Here is a 12860-nt window from a genome sequence, read left to right as displayed (position 1 = left end):
ATGCATTTTATTTGGATTTTAAAGGCGTTTAGAGCTCCAAACCCCAAGTGTCTGTGCCTTACCTCAGCAGACACCAAAGACAGCTTGGGATACAAGGGAATCCGGGAACCATTTCCTAAGACCCCTTGGTTCTTTTACATACCCAAATGGTTGGTAATTTAGTTAGTTTTCTTAGTCTATAGATCTAAATCAATTGTTAGTTTGTAAAAAAGTATACCAAAATAAATGCAAGCATTACCCCAACCATAATTTTCTTTTTCAAATCTAAACGAATTAAAAAAAGGTTTAAGATAAGATGGCGCATCATCACTAAAGTGCAACTGTGGGGTCGAGTCGTTATGGGACGAATGATGAATGGGGCGAATCGTTATTTGTATATAAACGTCTTTTTAACGAAAATAATTAAATAATAAAGTTTCAATCTGTTTTAACTAAAATATGTCAGTAACCATTCAATATATATCTCTGAAGGACAGTTCACATCTACTGTACTTATTAATACAAAATTAACTCGGCCCTATACTAACTCGGCACCGGACAACACCACTATATAATAAATAATTTTTAAGGAGTAAATTACACTTTCTTTACAATTATTCAGATTTATTTTCACTCACAAATACATTTTGAAAAAAGTCGGCAGGATAAAGATTATAATTGTTAAAAATTATCTCTGTTTAAGACATATGTTGTTTTATATAATATTAATCTATAAATAATTAAGTGTTTGGTTGAATTTTGTAACAATATATGTAACTATATTAAACACTGTTTTTCATTTATTACACAATATTTTGTTTGAACTACTTTTTTCTGCAAAAATATCTAAAATCGGCCTGAGGCTTTAAAAAGTCCCAGAGTTGGCAAACATAAATTTATAAATGGTAAATTCTTCCTTCACTACCAATTCACATTATTTCATAAATAAAACTTTTGCTGTATATTTCAATAATTTAAGTATTATAAACGCGAAAATATCAAAGCATGTGAAAGTAATGAAAACATATAAAAGCAATCATTACCAGTAATATATAATATTGAGCCGATCGAGTTGTTTCGTGTTTCGAGTTGGTATAGGGCCGAGATGACTGGGAGCCGAATTGACCCGAGTGCGAACTTTTCATGGAGACAGAACTCGAAAGTTGAAAAAGTTTCTGTTTCCTGTTTTCTGTTTTGCAAAGATGACAGGGTCAGATATCGGATCTATCATCGGCCTTGGTGTAGATTTAATATTTTTCACCATATTTTATAGATGGTTTAAGACAATTAACAGGTCGGCAGATGAAATAAAGGTATAATAATTTGTAACGGTGACTGATTAAGGTGATTCTGCTTTGTCAGCCATGTTTGTTTTCACTATGTGGGTCCAAAGTGAAAGTAGGCCAAAATTCATATAACAACAAAGCTCACATTGTTATATGATGAGCCATTTGCAAGTACACTTCCAGTTCTATGTTTTAAAGACTATTTTAAACAAAAATAAAAATGATAACAATAAGAAAAATTACCTTGAATGTGCTACATTTCTGAAGACCAAAAACATTCTGTTGCAAAGTTTTATGCACATTTCATGAATGGTAAAATCCTTTTTAATGTCTGTTTTAGTGCCTACAAAAGCTCCTTTTTGCAGAAAATACAAAAAACTTTTAAAAATATAAACCTTAGGAAAGTAGTTTATCTGACCTTGAAAAAACATGGCCACCATGACATGTGTAAAAAAGTAGTACCATGAAAATAAACATCATTTATCTATCTCTTGTGTACATGACAAACAGACACACTTCACTGCTACACATAAAAAAGGTTAGATTTTAAAGATTGATTGTGTTTTCATTTTAATTGTAGTTCATAAGGCTATAAATGATGATTGTTTTCTTGCACTACTTTTTTACAAAAAATAATGGAGGCCATGTGCTTAGAAGGACATGAGATATGGATTTATTTGGAGTTAAGTTTTGAAACATTTTTGTATTTGCTGCAAAAAATAGCTTTTGTAGGCACTAAAACAGACTTAAAAAAGGATTTTGCCATTCATGAAATGTGCATAAAACTTTGCAACAGAATGTTTTTGGTCTTCAGAAATGTAGCACATTCAAGGTAAATATTCTTATTGTTATCATTTTTATTTTTGTTTATAATTGTCCTTAAAATATAAACCTGGAAGTGTACTTTCAAATGGTTCATCATTTTAAAATAAGAGCTTTGTTGTTATATGAATTTTGGCCTACTTTCACTTTGGACAGACTTTGTGAAAACAAACATGGCTGACAAAGCGGAATCACCTTAAACAGGTGTCTCGCTAAAATTGTCCCTTTAAAAAAGGCCTTTTTAGTTAGCTCTGCAGAGTTTTGCGACGTACGTAGGCCTACATGGATCACTTTCCCGTCGTCCGTCTGTCTGTCCATCGGTCTGTCTGTCTGTCTGGCCGTCACAAAACTTGCTTAGGCCTACTCCTCAAAAATTTTCTGATGCAATTTCGTCCAAACTTCAGAGGAATGATCAGTACCAAGTCTTAAATTGCGCTTATCGTTGGCATTTTCTGTTTCAATAATTTTTGTCAGGGTTATGGCCATTTAGTTTACTCCACTTTTGCCCCTTATACAATTTCAATGAAACTTTAGCCCTATAGGATTGATCAGTAGCTCAAGTATTTGCGCATTTTACATAGGTTTTCTGATTGAATGATTTTTGGCTGGGTTATAAATTGCTCTTGAATAAAAGTGTATTTTGACCTTTTACAGGTTTTTGTTACTCCTGCTACACATTAACTGTAACATGCAATTCAATGGCTTTCAGAAGGCGACACATGTGATCCCTGATCACTCTGGACTGTTAACCTTGATCATGACTTTTTAAGTTCTTAATTGGTGTATTGTCTGCATACTTGGTCACAATAACCCTTGGGGCACACCCGAATAAACTTGACCTTCCTTCAAAAAATGACCTTGACCTTCAAGGTCAAATGTCTAAATTTTTGTTGATTGTTGCTATTAGTGGCTTTAACTTAGTTATTTTTGAAAGGATTGTTTTCAAACATGAACAGAATCTTTTAGGATATACCTTCAAATTTATCAGAAAGACTTTGACATTCACCCATAAATGACCTTGACATTCACCCATAAATGACCTTGACATTCACCCATAAGTGACCTTGACATTGAAGGTCAAATTATTGAAATTTTATTTTTTTTCCCTGTAACTGGCTATAACTTTGTTAATTATGAATGGATTAACTTCATGTTATATTTTAGACACAACATCCTTGAGTTAGAACATTAATGTATATCAAGCTCAAATTGACCTTGACTCATGTATGACCTTAACCTTGAAGGTCAAATTATTGAATTTTTACTGATTATTTTTATAAATGGCTGTAACTTGGTAATTAATCAATGGATTATCTTCATACTTGGACAAAACAACCTTTGGGTTAAGACGTTCTAAAAGGTTGAGCTGACCTTGACTTTGAGCAGCTTTTAATAACCTTGACCATAAAAGTCAAATTATTGAATTTTGGTTAAAATGTCATTATTGTGTTATTTAATATGTACGGATTAAATTCATATGTGGACCAAACAACACTTGTGGCCAAAAGTTGATTAATTTAGATACGACCTTGACCTTTAATTGACCTTGGCTCTTGTTTCAAAATGATTTGCTAGATCTATTTGTTGAAAATAAATAATAATTTTATTTTAAGACTGCTACACTTAAAGATAAAAAACAGGCCAGACAGAAGTTTATTCATCAAAGTTGACCTTATCGTCATATACAAGAACATGATCTATAGCATTGTACAAAATCTGGCCTCCTGAACAGTTAAAAAAAATATTAAAAAAATGATTAAATTTCAAGTACTGGTATTTGAAGACTTTTTATTTTAAAATAGCTTGGAACAAATGTCTACCACATCAAGATGATGTGTTACGGTCAAGAAACAAGTCCGTACCTCAGAGGTCAAGGTCACACTACCATTTTGAAGTTTCACATTAACACAATAGAGTTAATAGGTACACACATTTGTGTCAAGACTGTTACTTTGTCATGCATCTAAGGATTTTAAAATACCTTGGCATAAATGTCCACCACATCAAGACAATGTGTCGCTTCCAAAAATCATGTCCCTACCTTAAAGGTCAAGGTCACACTAACATTTTGAAGTTTCACATTATCTTAATTAGAGTTAATACTAGGTACACACATTCCTGTCCAGACTGTAACTTTGTCATGCATCAAAGGATTTTAAAATAACTTGGTATGAATGTTTACCACATAAAGACGATGTGTCACATCATGAATCATGTCCCTACCTCAAAGGTCAAGGTCACACTAACATTTTGAAGTTTCTCTTTATCACAATTAGAATTGAGTGGTACACACATTTGTGTCTCCAGACTGTGGCTTTGTCATGCATCGAAGGATTTCAAAATAACTTGGCATAAATGTCTACAACATCACTATGTTTTGTTGCATCCAAGAACCATGTCCCTTCTTCAAATGGTCAAGTTCACACTTACATTTTGAAGGTTCATTCTATCACTATTAGAGATTATAGGTACACGCATTCATGTCCGGACTGTAACTTTGTATTGCATCAAAGCATTTTAAAATAACTGGGCATAAATGTCTACTTCGTCAAGACGACATGTCGGGTTCTAGACCCATGTCCTACCTCTAAGGTCAAGGTCACACTTATAATTTGAAGGATGTACACATTCCTGTCCGGACTGTCACTTTGTTGTTCATTAATAGATTTTTGAATAACTTTGCACAAGTATCTACCAAATCCAGACAATGTGTCATATGGCTAAGGCCCATATCACCACCGAAAAGGTTAAGGTCACACTTAGAGGTTGTACATGTACACATTTGTGTTCAAACTGTAGCTTCGTCATACATAGAAGAATTTTAAAAATTCTTGGAACAAAAGTCAAACACATTATGGTGATGTGTTTCATTTTAGACCCATGTCCGTTAGTCAAAGATCAAAATCACACTTACAAATTGAAGGTTTGACATTCTTACCAGTAGAGTATTTGTGTCTGGACTGTAACTTTTTTATGCATGGGAGGATTTGAAAATAAAGTAGCATATATGTCTACCACATGTCTGTCTTTAAAATGACATGTCATGTTCAAGACCCATGTTCCTACATCTAAGGTGACTCTTTCAATTAGAAGGTACTCATTTTCTCAAGAATACTTTGTAGATACACATTCATGTCGAGACTGTAACTTTGTTAAAAATAACTTGGCACAAATGTCTACCAGATGAAGACGTCATGTTGTGTGTCAAGACCAGAGCTGCATCAGTACTAAGGGTGTAGTACTTAAGTACCAGTACCAGTACTTGGCAAATTATGCAGTACCATTACCAGTACCAGTACTAGATTTTAGCTCGGTACTGCAGTACCAGTACTTTTTTTGGTGAAGTAATTAAGTATCAGTACCATTACTTTTATATATTCATCAAAGTTTGAATAAATACAGTGTCAAACAAATAATTGCAAATATTATTCAGCAAAGAAATAAAATCATCATTTACTTTAAAGGGACTCCACTGAGGTTTTTTGACAATGACAGGACTTGAAATAATTTTTTGAGATTATTACTCCATTTTTGATGTAGATCTATCCTAATAACTTATGTGTAAAATTTCAGATCATTAGCTAGCTCCATTTTTCCAGAATAATTATTATAATAGTGAAAAATGACCCAAATTTGAAAAGCGTTGAAAACGCTTTTCACTCAAATCAGATTGAGAATAGCACAAACATGATTTTCAATGCATTTCTTGTATATTTCTTTGTTATATTTTATTTTTATTTTTGTTTAAAGTGCTCGTGTTAATCTATGTGAAAAAATTAAAATGTTTATGTTTTAGGCTTATAAACCTCAGTGGAGTTCCTTTAAAGTTAACATAACATATTTACAACTTTATAGTTTTAACATACTTTTTACAAACAACATTTACAACATATATTCATGTCATATCTAATTGTTTAGTTACCAGTCAACTGTATAAATACAATGCAAACATTTTTCATTTAAAACACAACAGTCTTTTGTTGCCTTTCACACCTTCACACCTCTGTTCAATTAATACAAAGTAATAAAAGATTTTTATAAGGATATTTTAGGGTAAAGAGTTATTGAGTCTGTTTATCTTAGTTTAATTTTTAGCTCGACTTTTCTATGAAAAGGGGAGCTATCCTACTCGCCCCGGCGTCGGCGTTAGCGTTGGCGTCACACCTTGGTTAAGTTTTTCGTACCACCCCACTTTATTTCAGAAGTATTACAAGTATGGCTTTGAAACTTACCATACTTGTTCACCATCATAACCTCCATCTACAGACAAGAGTACATAACTCTGTCAAGGTTTTTGACAGAATTATGGCCCTTTTTTGACTTAGAAAGTGTATTGAGCTTGGTTTAAGTTTTTTGTACCACCTCACTTTATTTCAAAACCATTGGAGGTATTGCTTTGAAACTGACCATACTTGTTTACCATCACGACCTTCATCAACAGACAAGAGGACATAACTCTGTCAAGGTTTTTGACAGAATTATGCCCCTTTTTGACTTAGAAAATACATTGAATATGGGTAAAATCCACTTATTGCCTTAACCCTTTGAGATATTGCTTTGAAACTTTTTAATGCTATTTCACATCATTACCCCCATCTGTACGCAAGAGAAGGTAACTCTGTCAAGGATTTGTTTTAAAAATTAAGGCCTTTTATCGACTTAGAATCTTGGTTAAGTTTTTAGTACCAGTCCACTTTTTGACTGAACTGTTTGAGATATTAATTTGAAAGTTGGAATACTTGTTTACCATCATGGTCCCAAAACATGGGCAGGAGAAGGTAATTCTGTTAAGGATTTTATTTGAATTATGGCCCTTTTTGACTTAGAAACTCAGTTAAGATTTTCATTCTTGTCCACTTGTTGACTTAACCATTTGAGATATTACTTTGGAAGTTGGAGTTCTTATGTGCCATCATGAGACCTATCTGTAAGCAAGAGAAGATAACTCTGTGAAAATGTTTCTTGATTTGTACTTAGAAATTCCTAGTTAAAGTCTTGTGTGCCCTTAACTGTCAAAGTTTTGTTTTATAGGCAAGCACTAAAAAAGTCGAGCGCGCTGTCTTACGGACAGCTCTTGTTACTTTAAGTCTTTGGTGCTTTTTATGATGAATACTATGTTAACATTTGAAGGAAGATTGCAGCAAATTATCTTTATATTTGATAACTTACTTTTTCACAAAAATAAAATATAGTTAATGTAATTTACAGCTTTATTTTATGAGAAAAATTACTGCTATTTTTTAATTTTTATCAAAACCAAAAGTACTGGGTAATGCAGTAGCAGTACCAGTTTTTAGCTCGACTTTTCTATGAAAAGGGGAGCTATCCTACTCGCCCCGGCGTCGGCGTCGGCGTCACACCTTGGTTAAGTTTTTCGTACCACCCCACTTTATTTCAGAAGTATTACAAGTATGGCTTTGAAACTTACCATACTTGTTCACCATCATAACCTCCATCTACAGACAAGAGTACATAACTCTGTCAAGGTTTTTGACAGAATTTGGCCCTTTTTTGACTTAGAAAGTGTATTGAGCTTGGTTAAGTTTTTTGTACCACCTCACTTTATTTCAAAACCATTGGAGGTATTGCTTTGAAACTGACCATACTTGTTTACCATCACGACCTTCATCAACAGACAAGAGGACATAACTCTGTCAAGGTTTTTGACAGAATTATGCCCCTTTTTGACTTAGAAAATACATTGAATATGGGTAAAATCCACTTATTGCCTTAACCCTTTGAGATATTGCTTTGAAACTTTTAATGCTATTTCACATCATTACCCCCATCTGTACGCAAGAGAAGGTAACTCTGTCAAGGATTTGTTTTAAAAATTAAGGCCTTTTATCGACTTAGAATCTTGGTTAAGTTTTTAGTACCAGTCCACTTTTTGACTGAACTGTTTGAGATATTAATTTGAAAGTTGGAATACTTGTTTACAATCATGATTCCCAAACATGTCCAGGAGAAGGTAATTCTGTCAAAGATTTTATTTGAATTATGGCCCTTAACTGTCAATGTTTTGTATTATAGGCAAGCACTAAAAAACTTAAAAAATCTAAAAAAATTCATTCCTATCCACTTGTTCACTTTACCATAAATTATGTCATAATAAAATAATTCTTCACTAAATATCTTAATGCTCATGGCCATTGTTCACTTTAAAAATACAGAGATTCTTGTATTGCCTTTTACTGCAAAAACTTTTTTTATTGGCAAGCAATAAAAAAGTCGAGCGCGCTGTCTTACGGACAGCTCTTGTTAAGACAGTAATGCAGTACCAGTACCAGTAGTAGCAAAATTTTGTAAGAGTAATTCAGTATCAGTACCAGTACTTGCAAAATCCCTGCAGTACGTACTGCAGTACCAGTACCAGTACCAGTAATGCAGCTCTGGTCAAGACCCATGTTCCTACCTCCATGGTCAAGGTCACTCTAATAGTTTAAAGGTACTTATACTCATAAGAATAGTTTGAAGGTACATATTAGTTTCCAAACTGTAACATTAAAATGCATTGAAGGATTTTAAAATAACTTGGCATAAATGTCTACCACATCAAGATGATGTGTCTTATCCCAAGGTGACAAGTTTGCTATAAAGCACTTCATTTCACAAGAACAATATAAAGCAATTAGTTATTTTCATTCTCTTTTCTTTTCATAATACCTTTCTGCAATGCGTGGGGCATTTGTCACTTTTGCGTGACAGCTTTTATTTTCCTTCAGAAAGCCACAGGTTGTTTAAAAAATTTCAGAAAAGTCACTGCCACCATATTCTTTTAGCCCAAAATTTAGACATAAACACTTTTGTTACATCAAAGTTTTACTTCAACAAGTGCATCATCTTTAGGATATAGTATCTAAACCTCATTAAGTTGATTGTTCGCAAATGTTTCCAACTACATGCATAAGTTATTGCTTTTTAATGGTAAAGTGTTTTGAGGAAGGTTCAAATGGGTATAAAATACAGGGTGATTATATAAATATATGGTATTGAAATTTTAACTATGTAAATTGTCATTTGATATTTATAGCTAAAATGTAATACATGCTCTTACAGGATTAGCTCAAGGAAATATCAGATAATGAAACAATATTGAAAATTTCCTGATTTTGTATGCAAACTTGATTGGTAGCCAGGCCTTTTTACCTTCTATAACAGGGGCGGGTATAGGGCTGCTTATCCCCAAATAAAATTTCTTTAAAATCATGTAGTTTTCCCAAAAAATTGAATTTACATCAAGTTTTTTCTTCCCCTTTTGCAAATATACCATGTAATTTTTCCCCAAAATTAAGGACTGGGCTGCTTCCCCAACCTGTTAAAAAAGCCCTGGTAGCATACTTGATTGTTAAGCATCCTTATATGATCTATCCAGTTGAGGCAATTATATTTGGTAGGCTCCTCTAAAGGGCAATTAGATTTAATCTGTGCCCCCTTTATAGCAGATTTGCTAACTGTTTAAAGTGACATGCTCATTTTTCGCTGTTGAGTTGAATAAAATTGGCTATACATACAATGTTTGTGATATTTCGCCCTACTGAAAGTAAGTCACATTGGTTAATTTGATTATACGACACATGAATTAACTATAAAATTGAAAGCAATTATGGCAAAATCTAAAGTTTACTGTGAATTTGACCTTTTACACATGCCATTTTCACTCATATATGGGCATAATGTCACTTTTTAACAGTCATAAGATACACATAGTTAATAGTAGCACCAAAATTTTGCAGTCCCCACAAGGACACCAATAAATACTGCTCACTATGTAAACATGTAGTTACCATTCCAGATCACTATTTACAAAATTGAACATTGCAACAGTTTAATATTATTGCTGGTTAAAAGAGCACAATCTTTAATTATAAAGCTGGTACTTCAGGGAGCAAGACACTTCAACTCTTAAATCACATTGTGTAGTAGGGAAGCTTTAATCTTTTTTATGAAGATTTAATCTTAAGTGTTTCAAGGGTAGCTAAAAGAGATTCGGTTTCATTTAATTTGCGTTTTCTTGAATATTTCAATCAATCTTGGTGTTTACATGTAAAGTTATCAGATAATCTTTAGAGACCATATATTTATTATTATACAGGTGCAAAAAAAGGAAGAACAAAAATAGTTTAACGGAACAAAGCATAAATGTTTTCCTTGTCCATCATTGCTAAATGTAACAAGAGTTATATTGTTTATTTTAAGAAAGCACCATATCGTAAGCTAGATGACAGCCTCGTCAAAGAGCTATCTGAGGGCAAATCATCATGTCTGGCATATGCTTGTGTTGAAGGGGAAGTTATGCCGGTGAGAGAAGTGTTACACAGCAGACATGCCGAGGGAAAGACTGGGGTTATGCAGCATATAATAATAACTGAACATAAATCGAAAAGGCTACAGGGTATCTGGTAAGTACATGTAGACACAGACAGTAAAAGAGTGGAATCTGAAGCACCTGTCTTATGATTAAAGGTCTAATTTAAACATTTATATAGTGCCAAATTTTTATTTGAAAGTTTTTCATTGATGTTTTATTTTGTATATTGCATATTTTGACTTTTTTTGACTAAGTGCATGATAAGAAATGCTAAAATACAGTAGCAAAACAGAATTTATTTTGGTTTTTGTAAAGATCTTTTTGTATTAATATTGAATCTTTTGTCTTCAAATAAAAATATGAACCTGCACAATTTTGAGTGAAAAGTTATGTAGGTTTTGCCTGTTACATTAAATTTTAGTTGTGAAGGTTAAATGCTGCTCAAGCCTGTAGATGTTTTGAAATGATTTATACTTGTGTAAAATATAGTTTGCTATGATAAAAAAGTGTAAGAGATCTTGAATTGAGTGAATCTGGTAGAAGTTCAATGCAAATTTAATCAAAACTTGTTAGAATTGTTGGCTGAATGGCTTTGTTTCATATTTCAGGATTTTCCATTTGATATAATTTCAGGACAGATGTTAAAAATACCATTCAGGACAAGATACAGACCGTTCCATTTACTATTAAACGCTGGCTGGGAAAAGAAGCAAAAACCGAAATTCTTGTCACAGAACCAACCACTGCTAACTTCCTGTTGGATGATCTAACAATTACCCATGATGTATTTGAACCTGTTGAAGGAGGCAATATGCTTTCACGTGGCATGGATCATCTTTTCGGCGATGTAAGCAAAGGATATCACGAGACAGAAAAAATGTTACTTACCAATACCTTACTTCTAGGAATTGGAGAAATAGCATACCTTGATAACAAATTACAACTTCAACCTCCGAAAAATGGTCAGATGTATATATTGACAAAACTGAGCCGGGGTGAGGTAATAAAGAAACTTGAAAATAAGTCCTTTTGGGTAAAGTTTTTCATGCTAAGTGCTGGTGCTATAGGTACAGCTCTGTTGATACATATTATTTATAAACAGATAAAAATATTTAAAGCTAAAAGAATTCGTGAAGATTTTATCAACAGTGTGCGTGAATTACGACGTCAAACCGAAGATCAAAGAGAAGAAAGTGATAATGATATAAGTAGCTCTTGTGTGGTTTGTTTATCGAATCCGAGAGAGATTGTCCTGCTAGACTGTGGACATATATGTCTCTGTGCGGAATGTGTTACAATTTTACCCGAGCCTTTGAAGTGTCCTGTGTGTCGCCAGGATGTTGATAGATATTTAACCACTTATAATCCATAGTAACAAATATCAAATTGTAGTTTTTTCAAATAAGATTTTTAAATGGTAATCATAGTTAAAATCCTAACGATGTTGTTAAAAGATGTCAGAGTACAATTGTAGGATTTACTATAAATTTGCTGCTTTGAATGATGGACATGTCTGGTTATTAATTTTGATTGTTCAGTGTTTAATCAGGTCATTTCAATATCTCAAAATTAACAATATTTTTTAGCAATAGGCAGTATAAGGTGTGATCTCAGAATGTGAAGATGCATTGTTTGGTCCCTCTCTATACTGGTAGGATGAGTATACTGGAGCACGAGCCTATTTTCACGGAAATGACACCATCAATTTTCCCCAACCAAAGGGTGACTTTGTTTTATAAAGACATGATAAAATTTATTTTTATAAAAGATTTTGCATGATACAACAAGTCTTTTGAGTTCAGATATTTTGTGTGTAACATGATCTAATGGACCCCTACAAAATTATATGGATTGATATATTGTTTTAAATACATTTTTAGCTCACCTGAGATCTATAAACTCATGGTGGGCTATTGTGACTGGACTGTGTCTGTTGTGCGTCATCAACTAATGTTTCAATCAACATCTCCTTTACTAATTGGTCAATGTTTTTAAAACTAAAAATTTTGTCAAAATTGGCCCTGCATCTGGGGTGTCATAGAATTTCCTTCTATGTATATAGTAAAAACTTTAAAAAATCATCTTCTCATAAATTGACAAAGGCTAGAGGTTAGATATTTTGCATGAAACATTGTGTAGTGGACTTCTACTAAGATTGTTCAAATTATAGCCCTGGGGTCAAAATTGGCTCGCCCGGATGGGAGGGAGGGGTTTATTTTCATTATGTACTCCTAATAAAAACAGAAACTAAAACATATGTTTTCTGAATAGGAGAAAGCTACAGCTTAGATATTTGACATGAAACATTATCTTGTGGACCTGTATCAAGAGTGAAGAGTGTTTGAATTAAACCCTTTGGCCAAAATTTTGCTTTGCTAAGGCGACAGTGACCTACTCTCTTGTCCCTTGATGTACAACTATGAAATTTTAACCATTTGTACAGATTAAGATGTAAATTGAAC

At 33.1% G+C, this 12860-nt stretch overlaps 1 protein-coding gene across 1 annotated transcript; it reads left to right on the top strand.

The window, feature by feature from the left end:
- The first annotated feature begins 1104 nt into the window (after nucleotides 1-1104).
- On the top strand, nucleotides 1105-12185 carry LOC132721364 (mitochondrial ubiquitin ligase activator of nfkb 1-like). Its single transcript, XM_060705650.1, has 3 exons — nucleotides 1105-1292; nucleotides 10287-10489; nucleotides 11032-12185. Exons 1-3 carry the CDS (start codon nucleotides 1182-1184, stop codon nucleotides 11768-11770), a joined length of 1053 nt encoding a protein of 350 aa, XP_060561633.1. The 5' UTR covers nucleotides 1105-1181; the 3' UTR covers nucleotides 11771-12185.
- Nucleotides 12186-12860: the final 675 nt, after the last annotated feature.

Source organism: Ruditapes philippinarum, unplaced genomic scaffold (genome assembly GCF_026571515.1).
Source record: "Ruditapes philippinarum isolate M1 unplaced genomic scaffold, ASM2657151v2 ctg197_1_1_1_1, whole genome shotgun sequence".
Taxonomy (NCBI): domain Eukaryota; kingdom Metazoa; phylum Mollusca; class Bivalvia; order Venerida; family Veneridae; genus Ruditapes; species Ruditapes philippinarum.
The sequence above is the reverse complement of the archived record's forward strand: the minus strand, read 5'-3'. Positions and strand labels throughout refer to the sequence as shown.

What these genes read in the sequence shown, in the direction of transcription:
- LOC132721364 (XM_060705650.1), top strand. Translation starts at nt 1,182, where the DNA reads ATGACAGGGTCAGATATCGGATCTATCATCGGCCTTGGTGTAGATTTA. An exon ending in GGTCGGCAGATGAAATAAAG is followed by an intron (nt 1,293 to 10,286) that starts GTATAATAATTT and finishes GTTTATTTTAAG; the next exon opens with AAAGCACCATATCGTAAGCT. An exon ending in AAAAGGCTACAGGGTATCTG is followed by an intron (nt 10,490 to 11,031) that starts GTAAGTACATGT and finishes ATATAATTTCAG; the next exon opens with GACAGATGTTAAAAATACCA.